This window comes from Vitis riparia, chromosome 11 (assembly GCF_004353265.1).
Source record: "Vitis riparia cultivar Riparia Gloire de Montpellier isolate 1030 chromosome 11, EGFV_Vit.rip_1.0, whole genome shotgun sequence".
Taxonomy (NCBI): Eukaryota; Viridiplantae; Streptophyta; class Magnoliopsida; order Vitales; family Vitaceae; genus Vitis; species Vitis riparia.
Window position 1 is genome coordinate 18,513,165 of NC_048441.1, and position 12,282 is coordinate 18,525,446.

Consider the following 12,282-nt stretch of genomic DNA (forward strand, 5'->3'; position numbering starts at 1 on the left):
AAAAATAGTAATCGCTTCACTAGGGTTTCTCAAGTCTTCTTTTACACCAAAATGAGTACTTGGTTAGTGGTTATTCCTAAATGAATTAAATTAGCAATGATAAATATAGAAGTTGACACATGATTAGTGATTGGAAGGATTTTTCTATGTGACTGTAATCTCCAAATGGCAAGGAAATGGATTACCAAGGGAATGGAAAAATGAAGGAAATATAAAAAGGGAAGGAAACCTAATATTTGTTTTTATTTAGGTAAGCATAACACTAGGTTCAACTGTTTTTTGCCTTAAGCATTGAAGGATAAATACACATATAAGCAATGATAATCTATTGGGTTTTTGCAAGACTATTGGGTTTTACCCTCTCTCCTCTCCTAATTGGCTATGGACCATAACACTTCTTTGATTTTGCATCTCTATGTTTTCTGCTTTTTGATTATATGATTTCAGCACCGGCCCTGCTTATGGGACAATTAATTTTGTCATACAGGTCAATGCAAGTGGCCAATTCTGTGGTGTTGCAGAGATGATTGGCCCTGTTGATTTCCATAAGGATATGGACTTCTAGCAGCAAAATAAGTGGAGTGGAAGCTTCCTTGTCAAGTGGCACATTATAAAGGACGTACCAAATACCAACTTCAGGCACATCATAGTAGAGAACCATGAGAATAAGCCAATGACTAATTGTAGAGACACTCAAGAGGTACATTTAGTCTTTCTACTTAAATTGTTGCTTGCATTTCTTTTCAAAAGTTGAATATTGTAGTATATCTTACACCTACAGTATCTTATTTCATATCAACTTTATGGCATGCCTACTGCCATTTAGCTTTCCTCATCACATCTACAACTTCTATTGCTTCACATTTGCGAACAAGAATGTAAATTTGGATGAGGTTAGTCTTGCCTAGGTGATAAAAAATTGTTTTAGGGACACTGGTTTTGGTTTGTACTGTTGCAGTTATACCAGCTTTCTTGAAATATGACCTTACATGTGGCTTTTTGTTTCTTAAATCCTAATTTTTCTGCAGACAGGATTTAAGCAAGGCCTGGAAATGTTGAAAATATTCAAAAATCACACAACAAAGACATCTTTACTTGATGACTTTATGTATTATGAAAACCGATAGAGGATCATGTAAGATGAGAAAACCAACTGCTTCTTAAAAGCTATGAAAGCCCATTCTTTGTACCTGCATTCAAGCTAGATTTTGTGATTGACCTGCCCCGAAGTGAAGAGAAGATAACCAAGCAGACTATGTGAAAAGTTTAGAGAAGCCCCCAAGTGAAGAGAAGATAAACAAGCCGACTGATGTGCAAAGTTTAGAGAAGCCCGTGCCTACTTCCACTGCCATTGATTAGGTATCCCTAAAGTCCGAGGACATAAATCGAAGTAGTATGAATGAGAAGTGCGGTGCAGCTGAAACAAAGGATGATACCGTATCTACCTTAAAAATCGGTTTGCTCACCATCAATCTAAAGCAAGCGGAATCAAAACCAACGGTGGTTGCTGCTCCTCCCACTCCTACTGGTACAAGAGTGGGCACTGAATCAGTTGATGTTGTCAGTGGTTTCAATGCCGATCAAAGTTAATGGTTTTGCTGAGTCTCTTGTTTGTTCACCTCTGGGACCATTCCACTTGATCCTAGAACATTGCAGCTTGAAAATGGAGTTCTTTGTAAAAATGGGCCCCCACATTAATGAAGCAGAGATTTTGCCTTTAATTTGATACTCATCTGGGAGCTGTTTTGTGTCAAAGGCACATATCAAGCCCTACTGTCAATCTAAGGGTATCATATACTCAGTCCTTTTTTTCCTTCATCTTTTTCTTTTTTCTCCAATAAGCTCATGTAGTTACAGTTGAAACACATCTGAAATATCAGTAGAGTTTTAATGGGATGTTGAAACATGTTAGAAATATCAATAGAGCTTTAATGGGATATGTGAATGTTTTATTATTATAAAGCGGGATAGTAATTTCATCTCATAAAATTTCTCAATTTAATGCATTATTTTAAATATATGAAAAGAAAACTTGTGGTGGCAGTCAAAATTTAACCACCACTAAATGGCTGCTATATACAACTTTTAGTAGGGGAAGGTACACAACCACAGCTATATGTGAAAATTTTAATCACACTCTACTCATGGCCGCTGCCTTATATATATCTTTGCACCTTTGGTGGGGGAAATGCTATTGGCCGTGACTATGGCCTTTGGTTACACCACCTAGTCACACCTTGTCACGGCCAGCTTTTTCCGCAACAATGGGATATAGTTGCAGGATTTTTGTCTATAGCAGCGGTTTGTGGCCCCAACTATAACCTACCTACTTTCCTTGTAGTGATATGTAAGATCCAATGGCTGGGATACCGTGTTATGCAGCAGTCCTATAATTTTTTCCTAGAGAGGGAGAGATTCAAATTCACCTATATGTGAAAATATAAAGAATATAAACTGCTTTTTCAACCTATAAAAGAAGCAAATTATGTGCACAAGCTGTGAGTGCGAGAGAGCTCTTTTTTAAGAGAGTGAGTGAAAGAGCTGTCTTCTGAAAGAACAAACTCATTTTTTAATTCACATTGAATAAACATCCACAACCACAAATTTTGAATTCTTCTTATTCTCTAATGTCTTATGACAAGCACCACCCGCTCCTTTTCCATAGAAGGATAGGCTGCATCTCAATTTGTAAATGCTAAATAAATTTCAAACCATCTTATTTGTTAGAATGTGAACTAATTCCAACTTAGTTATTTGAAAATTTCCTTTGTTAATTAAATGGAAGGGAAGGGAAAAAGGAGAAAATTCCATATCCTCTTGGAATATACTTCTAAACTATGAATAAAGCTAAACCTTAATTCATGGAAAGAAAAAACCCAGAAAGAATGGTCTCCTATTAACATTTCTGTTAACTATTTGGAGGCATGGAATTACCTGGGAAGAAGATTAGTCATAGACTTTCACAATATGTTCATTGATGGGCACTCTTCCAATTTGAATCTTTGAATTCCACCACTTGCATTTTTTGATATAGAATGATAGAAAATCTTAATACATATACAATACGATAGGCTATCTCCTTAGGTCTAGCATGGCCCAAAGGATCAGGTTGTACCGACACAACTGCTACAATAATTCGGTTGTGTTGCCCGACATGCCAAATGGGCCAAATGGGCCAAATTGGGCAACCCAACCCATTTGACAACTCTATTGTAGCTCATTTGGAAATTAAAAGATTAATCATCTCTTTGGTCACTCAAAATAATAAGAAGATTTTTCAAATGGATTTGAAATCTACTTTTTTGAATAAACATGGTGAAGCAGTGATCGTAAATATATGTTGTAAATAAAATACTAAAGTATAAATACATGATAACTTTGGTAAAGAAAAACCAGAAATAAAGTTACCATGGCTTTGTAGTATTCCAAGTTGTCTTCTTCTCAGATCAACTCTAATATGTTTATTATTTCTTAGATTCAAAGGTTTAATTATTTATGTACTAAAGGTGAAAAATGTCTAATTCAAATAAATCAAAATAAAATATTGTTGAAAATTTCCTAAATAAACTTATTTAAATTATATATAGAATAATTATTGATTTTTAATTCAATTAATCAAGCTTGGGGTTCACAATCCAACTTTGAGATAAACCTTTAATCGAAACAAAAGTATATAATTTAATAGTCTTAGGGTAATCAAAATGTATGGTCAAACGAGATCAACCTAAACCATACCTCAGAGTTGATCTGTATCCTAATTTTTAATATTTTATTCAATTGAATTATCTAATAGATTAATGAATATGAAATCTAGGTTTAGGTCTAAGGTTTTTAGACTTTTACCACTTTGTGTAGATTTGCCTTAAGGTAAATAATAATGACAAAACCTTTGATAACTAGAGATTAAAAATTACTAAGAATCCCTAATATCAAGGAATATGTGATTGCATCATCTCCTAAGTCAAACTAACTTTGTAGGGTATTTTGATCTAAATACTAGTACCATAATCTTTCATTCATTCCATTATTAATCTGATTTCACCCATTGTTTTCCTTTGGATTTAACCCTAGGTTTTCATGTTTCACCCCAAGATGGCTTTTTAGCCTCTTATGGGCATGTCCTCATATACATAGGCCATAAAAACATAAGAAAGAACCATTCTAGATTTCAAATAAATTAAAAATAATAATTTATTGAACAATAAAAAGAAGAAAGAAAACAAATCAAGAAAAACCTTCAATATCTCATTCCTCCCCCCACCCCAAGAATCGTCAAGTCATCTTTATTCCTAAAAAAAAAAATCAAGAACTCCCTAGAAAATCCAAATATAAAGTTTTTATGGTTTCCACCAAAAAACATAACATGTGACATGTTCTAATTGACTACTTATTTTACAAATAATTACCTAAAATGACTAAAAAATAAAATAAAATTGTGATTTCTAGTCGTGTGGGGCCCACTTAGGGAGGAAAAAATGCCTAAGATACAATTCCCGAAGTAGAGAAGGTGAAATATCAATGTGGCAGTGTGTCATTTAGCTTTGTACAATCATTTTCAAACGATCATAATTTCTTCGTTTCAGCTTCAATTTGCACACCATTTGAAGTGTTGGATTTCTAACTTCCAAAGCTTTGAAATGATATATAGCTAGCCTAAAATGGACTTCAAGAAGTATTCCAAATTTCACTTCAAAGTCACAGTACATGTTACCACCAGATTTTGCTTTCTAAAGTTCCATTCAACTTGATGAATTTGCTTCATGCCTTATTATCCATGTTCGCTTGCCTTTCCTCATAGTCCATAAGTATTGACTCGCTAATTTCCTCATTTAAACCCTTTCTTGATATTTCAAAATTTAAAGAAATTCAACTTGCACATTTTTCTTTCCTTAAACCTGAGATAAATTACTAAAATGTAGGTTAAACTCATGGCTAAGACCTTAGCAACAATTTTGATCAAGTTGGATGATTTAAGTGTCTTATGGTGCATAAATCATATCGAATATGCGTCATTATAGCACATATTTTGGCTCTAATTATCCCCTACAACATGAACTTTGCTAGTCCCTAGCAAATAGAAAGAGTAAAAAGAATGAAAAATATGTAATGGAATTCATGAAACTACAATGACGCAACATAACATGTTTCACACACAAGATACTTAAGTAGTCAAATTTCCTAGAATTGAGCAAGATGACACAACATATGCAATTTCTTAGTTTTCTCACCGTATCTTTTTTATACATAAACGTGCATCCATGTTTAGCATTCCTCTGAGTGTCTCTTGATTTTCCTTTGATTAGTTTTTTCCACCTAAATCTCATGTGCTTAATTTTGGTGTCCTCTTATAGTATTTTTCTTAAGACTTTTTCTTAAACTCATATTTCATCTTTCTTTAAGTTAAAGAGGGAAGAAATTTTTATTTTATTTTTTTTCTTAGTTTAGGAAATCCTCTTCTATATGACTCGATAAGAATCCACAAACAACTCCCGAGTTTTCACCCAAGGTACCAGGTATTGAGGACTTTTATAGGCCACTTACCCCTCATGTATCACCCTAACTCAAGGTAGAACAAGGTCGATTTTTCCAAACATTTATTTCCATTTTTTTTTCTCATTTCAAAATTGAGTTTAGCTTGTGTAACGAGCAAGATATTGATGACACCTAACCAGTTGGTTTTGGGCATCAGGGCTTGAAGACACAAAACCATTACCCCATCGGATAATTGTTCAAACTTAAATCAATCATTTTTATTTTTTATATTATATTACATTATATTATATTATATTATATTATATATATTATTTCCTCTTCGTGTTGCTTAAAAACAACTCATTTCAAGTTAAAGAAATTATCTTAATCAAAATACCATAAGGGTACACGTGCTTTGAGTCTTAAATAGAAAATAATTATAAAAAAAAAATTGAAGGTAATTATTTTTGCACTTGAAGGTATAAAAAGAAAAGGTAAGCTAATTAATACTCTTGCTCTAACAGTATCTCTTATCAAATTCAAAAGAAATAATGCCACTTAAAGCATTCTCATGCAAAATAAACCACGAGTCATTGATTTTTCAGACGTATTTTCATACTGGTGCCTCACGAGCGTGCCCGTGCATTTGCTTCTGCGAGAGGGGCAGCTGGCGGCGGAGGTGGTGGCGGTGGCATCGGTGCAGCTAATTGGGTGTTCTTAGTTACCGGGGTTATGTCACTTTCTTCCATGAATTGGTGATCGACCTTCTCGTGCTAAAGCAGGTATATTTCTGGCCCTTAAAGCTTCAGAATTTACAAGATATTCTCGGATCTCCATTCGTTTTGAGTCTCTTGGCATATACTCTATGATATCTAAGGCCGTGAAGCCATTTCCATTGACTGCGTTTACCTTTACTCCAGTTCTACCAAGCAGATATTTTATCGTCTGCACAGATTTGTATCAAAACAAGAAAAAGGGTACAAAAATTAGAAGGAAAAAAACGTAAAACAAACAACAATAAAATATGAGTTTAGACTTAATTTTCATTATAGAAATATAGAAGTTGTAACATATATTTACCTCCGTCTGCTTAAACCCTGCAGCTATATGCAAGATGGTATTTCCATGGTCATTTTTAACACTGACAAGATCATCATCATCCTCCCTTCCCAATTCAAATAACAGTTTGAGAGCACCCAACCGGTTTTGTTTCACAGCCAAGTGCACTAGGGTCTTGCCTTGGTCCAGTCTGAACCGGATCACTTCTGGTCTGCACCGAACCAACTCACTAGTAACCTCAACTTGGCCTTTCAATACAGCTAGATGGAGAGGGGTTCTTCCATCTCCCGAAAAAGACAAACATTAGGATTCACTGATACCAACACGTTAACTATACATAGCCATTGGCAGCAGCCAAGTGAAGAGGTGAACGCCCCTGCGAGTCCACTGCCATAGCCATGTCGGGTTTGTGACTCAACGAATTTAGCAAAATCAAGATGACCAAGCATGAGGGCTACGTGGAGAGGAGTTTCATCATAACAGGTGAGTGGATCTTCTACCAGCAACTGCTTCAAGGAGTCAACACTCCCATTCAGTGGGGCCTCATAGCGTCGCTTCTCCCTCCTTGATCTCTTACTTCCAGCCATTGACTCTCGCTGAAGCCTCGTATTATTCATTCTTCATCAACCCTTCTCTCGTTCTCTCGTTCTCTCATTAGATCTCCACTGTTTTACGTTGTCCTCCTCTTTGAATCTTATAGTATATGGATAGTATAATAGAATGGAGTTTGTCATGGCCAAGAAGACACTAAAATTGCGTGATTTGACGACTTTGCTAGAAAAATATATATTGCAACATGTAAAATTTGGCCAATAGAGAACAATCATATATCACATCATCGATCTGGACAGCAAATGGGTTGATTAATTATACATTTAGAAGTACACTTTGGGTGAAAATGATTGCTCAAAGAATTGCCTGTTGAATATTATTTAGTTAACAAAGACCAAGACCTAGTCTCAATATATAGTCCCTAAAATACTCATAGAACTAGCCTCATAGGATGTAAAGTTGACTTAACCAATTTGTGGTATAGTGCTTGGCTTTTTCTTTTCAATTAGCCAAGAAAGACAAGTAGAATTAATTCTATTATATATGTTAGTCATTATTGTATGTTAGACAATTATATTTTAAAAATATTTTTATTAAAATAAGGATATTATTTTATATTTAAAAATTTTTTAGGTAATCATTTTTATTTATTTATATCATAATTGAGTAAAATCATAAGAATTTGTTTACTAACTATTTTCGAAAATAGTTTTTAAGAACAATTTTTAAAAATTGTTTTCTAATATTTTATAAAATAAAAGGCTATTTAGAAACTTAAAATGTTTTTAACCTATTCTTAATATTTTTAAATATATTTTAAAAATAATTTTTATGTATAGTGTTTTATTTTTAATCATTTTAAATGTTTATATAATTATTTTTTAAAACAACCTTATAAAAGAAGTGAAAATAACTAAAAGATGTTATCTAAAAATATCATATTTTTTGTTTTTTAAGAATAAAAAATAGAAAATAGCTTTTTATTGTTAAATAAGTTTTTTCGGTTTTTTATTTTAAAGAATATAAAATTGTTTTAAAAAAGGGTTATGCAACATACTCTAAATTTCCATTTTATAAAACATGGATAAATTATATTAGTATATATGGGAGTCACATTTGAGATTATATTCAAGTGATTCTAAACATTGGCTTGACCTTCAAACATTATACTTAGCATTCAAGAAACTTTCTCAATCTCATTCACTCCAGTCAAAATTTGTGAATCATAGCCAAACTAACATAAAGAGTTAGTTGTTAATTAAGCCTCTTAATTTTATGCCAAGTCCAACTGAATCTCCATTTGTGTTTTCTACTTTTATACTGGTGGTAATTAAATATGATATCTAAAAAGTAGTATGCATTAGCTATAAAGGTTTTATTTTATTTTATTTTATTTTTTTAATTTTTTTTACATTTAGCAACTATAAGACAAGGCACGTTCTGCAGAAACCACATGAAGAAGTAGATGAAATGCATCAATAAGACAGGGACCATCAGCATCAACCATCCATATACAGAAATCACAACCATGCAAGTGATGGTAGCCTGTTCACGATCCGGTGAAATGGCCTGCATTGAGATCAAGTATGTGAGCGTCATACATGTTATGGTCATCCACATGGAAACCATTAGAATCCACATGATAATCCTTTGCTTCAGAGGTCTCCACTTACCAGAAAAAAATATTATGCTTAGTGAAGAAACGAAGGACACTGTGTTAAATGTCCAGAAACATGGGTATCTGCCTGGATAGTTATCAGCCATTATGGAGGTTCCAGGATAGTGTTGCGCTTTATCGTCCTACCAAACACCACGGAGATGGTTGAACCCAGCTTGATATGTTATGGCTGCTATCACGCTTGCAGCTATCAATAGGGCATCACGATTCTCTTTCAGCCAATTTTCTTTTCTCTTCTGATACTCTCTCATGCTGCCGGCTCGTGGGAGTATCTTCTCTTTAGATACTCCTTCTGCCTGGGGACTCTCTTCTACCTGCAGATTTATCCCATGGCTTGCTGTGATGGGTTGGAGGATGCTACGAGATAATGTGGGTATGCTTGTGGCTCTTAAACCTCCAGCTCCCACCAGGGACTCCCGGATGATCTCCAGGCCCTTCTTTTAGGTCTCCTGGCTTATGTTCTATAAGATCTAAGGTTGTGAAGCCGTTTCTATTCAATGCATTTACTTCCAGTACTCCGGCTTTACTAAGCAGATATTTTAGCTTTGCTGCAAAAGTTGGAAGTATGTATATATATTAAGAATTTAAGGGGTGGTTTACCTCCATCTGTTTCATGGCTGTCGCTATATGCAAAATGGTGTTGTCCTCATCGTCCATAACATTGACAATGTTCTGATCTCTTCTCAATATTCTTACCAAGAGTTTCAGTGCATCCAAACGGTTCTCTCTCACAGTTAAGGGTAGAAGGCTCTCGCCATGGTCCAATGTGTACTGGTTCAGGTCTGGCTGGGCATAGAACAACTGTTCTATGACGTTAACTCTGTCTTTCATCACAGACAGATGGAGAAGCGTTCGTCCATCCTCGTCTCGGACGAGACATACTTTGGAATTCACTGATAGCAACACGTTAACTGTCTCAACATAGCCGTTGGCAGTTGCCAAGTGAAGAGGCGAACGCCCCTGCGGGTTCACCGCGGTAGCCATGTCAGGTTTGTGACTCACAATGAATTTAGCAAAATCAAGATGACCATGCATGGCGGCTATGTGGAGTGGAGTTTCATCAAAGCAAGAGACTGCAGCTCGGGCGACAATGAGTGGATCTTCAGCCATCCACTGTTTCAAGGAATCAACACTCCCGCTCAATGAGGCCTCATGGAGTAGTTTCTCTCTCAACAGTCTCTTATTTCTTCCCGTTGATCTTACATTGTTCACAGTACTTCCTCTCTCCCCCAGCTCTTCCTCCAACTTCTCTCCATTATTTTGGCTCCCGGGTGTCCTCTTTCCACCTCCAAATATATATCATAATGCTTATAAAATCAAGCCTCGTGTCCAATTTGGGGGAGTACATTTTGTAGTTGACTTCAGAAAATATATGAAACATTACTAACATGTCATGAGGTGGTGTTTGAATATAATTTTTATAAGCGGAAACTTTGGATCAGAAATGTCTGCATGCCTAGAGGAATAACTTGGGTCTGATTCAATTAATAAAGACCAAGGCTTAACCATTCTCAATTTTGTTCTTTTTTTTCTTTTCTTTTTTTTCTGTTAATTTTACGACTATACATGTGATCCTCCTGGTACATCTATTTGATTTAGTATCCGAAACTCATGGGTAGGTAAGTTTCACTTGACCATTTGTGTGGTAATTTTTTTTTTTTAATTTTTAAATACAATCAAATATGAAAAAAATTATTATTTTCTATTTATTTTTTTTATTTTTTTTAATATTTTTGAGAACCAACGTACCCTTAAATTTCTTTTTTTTTTTTCTCCTGTTTTCACTTAAATACACATCTTAACTCAAACATCAAACTTAGCATGAATTCAAGTTAAAAAGAATATTATCAATAGCACATAAATGTAGGGATAAAACTTGGGTTTGAAATATGAAAAGAATACATTTTGAGTGTCAATCATTAAGCTTCATGACTTTATAGCCCTCTTATTCTTAAATTTTCGTACCTTCCTCACACACCATATGAGGAAGCGGACAAAGTGCACCAAGAAAACAATCCCAATCAGACCCAACCATATGAAAACTGAAACGGTAATTACATAAGCAATGACAATCATCTCATGATACGGTGAAATGGCCCACAGTGAAATCAAGTAGGCAAGCGCCGTGCATGTTATTGTGACCCACATAGTCACCATTAGAATCGACATGAAAACCCTTTTCTTCATAGGTATTCCACTTATAAGCAAAAAAATTGTGCTTAGAGAAGTAACAAGGGCTGCGGTGTTTGTATATCCAGAATGAACGGTAACCACATGGACAATAATCACCCATTATCGATGTTCCGGCATCGTGATCAGACTTATCATCCTGCCAAATGCTGCCGGGAGGATTAAGGCCAGCTTGATATGCCATGGCTGCAATCACACTTGCTGTTATCATCAAAGCTTCACGTTTGTTTTTCAACCAATTTTCTTGATTTTTCAAACGTTTCTTAATACTGATGCCTTCTAAAGGTTGTGCTACAGAATCTAATCGAGACTCCTCGATCGTCATGGTTATCTCACATTCTCCATTGGTAGGTACATTTCTGGCTCTTAAAGCTCCAACTTTTGAAAGTGACTCTATGATTTCCATGGATTTCAAGTCTCTTGGCATATGTTCAATGACATCTAAAGCTGTCAAACCACTTCCATTCACTGCATTGACTTCCACCATATTTCCATTGAGCAGATACCTAACAGTCTGCACAGATTGATCAATATATAGTAGTCTAGTTAATTAGATTGAGAATGAATTTGGTGATGTTAACTTCACTACACAAATTGGTATATATAAGAGCCTAAAGAATTGACGAAAACTTTACCTCCAACTGCTTCAAGGTTGTAGCAGTATGCAAGACAGTGTTGCCATAATCATCTCTGGCATTGATGAACTCAGCCTCCCTTACTGATTCAACTAACATCTTCAGGGCTCCTAAACGATTATGTCTCACACTAGAATGCAAAATGGTCTCCCCGTGATCCAATTTGTGCTCAGTGACTTCTGGTCGGGCCGTAACCAACTCCCTTGTGACCTCAACGTGGCCCTTCATCACCGCCAGATTAAGGGGTGTTCTTCCATCCTCATCGCAGATGAGGCATATATTGGAATTCAATGACAGCAACATGTTAACTATCTCAATATGGCCATTGGCAGAGGCCAAGTGCAAAGGTGAACGCCCCTGCAAGTCTACTGCCATGGCCATGTCTGGTTTGTGAGAAGCAAGTGCTTTTGCAAAGTCTAGGTGACCAAGCATGGCGGCTATGTGGAGTGGAGTCTCATCAAAGCAAGTGACTGAAGCTCGGGCTAGAGCGAGTGGATCTTCCGCCATCAACTGCTTCAAGGAATTCATGCTTCCATCCACAGATGCCTCGTACAACCTTTTCTCTCTTCCCCGTACACTCCGATTATAAACTTCCTCATTTTTCTCATTAGATGTTGTTCCTCAATTTTCCCGTCTATTCTCCCTCTCAATCTAGCATCAATCATACAGGCAATAAACAGGGAAAGTCATCCAAGT

General features: G+C 35.6%; 3 protein-coding genes across 3 annotated transcripts; all 3 read right to left on the reverse strand.

Annotated features, from left to right (window-relative positions):
* Positions 1-6,098: 6,098 nt before the first annotated feature.
* LOC117924831 (ankyrin repeat domain-containing protein 2-like) lies at positions 6,099-7,118 on the reverse strand. The gene is made up of 4 exons (XM_034843536.1): positions 6,869-7,118; positions 6,553-6,815; positions 6,382-6,417; positions 6,099-6,245 (listed from the first exon to the last, which is right to left on the reverse strand). The coding sequence occupies exons 1-4, from the start codon at positions 7,116-7,118 to the stop codon at positions 6,099-6,101; spliced, it is 696 nt and encodes a 231-aa protein (XP_034699427.1).
* A 1,765-nt stretch (positions 7,119-8,883) lies between these two features.
* LOC117924832 (ankyrin repeat-containing protein BDA1-like) lies at positions 8,884-9,871 on the reverse strand. Its single transcript, XM_034843537.1, has 2 exons — positions 9,362-9,871; positions 8,884-9,075 (listed from the first exon to the last, which is right to left on the reverse strand). The coding sequence occupies exons 1-2, from the start codon at positions 9,869-9,871 to the stop codon at positions 8,884-8,886; spliced, it is 702 nt and encodes a 233-aa protein (XP_034699428.1).
* A 967-nt stretch (positions 9,872-10,838) lies between these two features.
* On the reverse strand, positions 10,839-12,093 carry LOC117924833 (ankyrin repeat-containing protein ITN1-like). The gene is made up of 2 exons (XM_034843538.1): positions 11,587-12,093; positions 10,839-11,465 (listed from the first exon to the last, which is right to left on the reverse strand). Exons 1-2 carry the CDS (start codon positions 12,091-12,093, stop codon positions 10,839-10,841), a joined length of 1,134 nt encoding a protein of 377 aa, XP_034699429.1.
* Positions 12,094-12,282: the final 189 nt, after the last annotated feature.

Bases quoted from the DNA above. Each gene is read 5' to 3' on its own strand.
- LOC117924831 (XM_034843536.1), bottom strand. From the start codon at position 7,118: ATGGCTGGAAGTAAGAGATCAAGGAGGGAGAAGCGACGCTATGAGGCC. The intron at 6,816-6,868 runs GTATAGTTAACG...CTTTTTCGGGAG, and splicing joins TGGCTGCTGCCAATGGCTAT to ATGGAAGAACCCCTCTCCAT. The intron at 6,246-6,381 runs GTAAACGCAGTC...TACCTGCTTTAG, and splicing joins TTGGTAGAACTGGAGTAAAG to CACGAGAAGGTCGATCACCA.
- LOC117924832 (XM_034843537.1), bottom strand. From the start codon at position 9,871: ATGGCTGAAGATCCACTCATTGTCGCCCGAGCTGCAGTCTCTTGCTTT. The intron at 9,076-9,361 runs GTAAACCACCCC...ATAAATCTGCAG, and splicing joins CAGCCATGAAACAGATGGAG to GTAGAAGAGAGTCCCCAGGC.
- LOC117924833 (XM_034843538.1), bottom strand. From the start codon at position 12,093: ATGGCGGAAGATCCACTCGCTCTAGCCCGAGCTTCAGTCACTTGCTTT. The intron at 11,466-11,586 runs GTAAAGTTTTCG...CAATCTGTGCAG, and splicing joins CAACCTTGAAGCAGTTGGAG to ACTGTTAGGTATCTGCTCAA.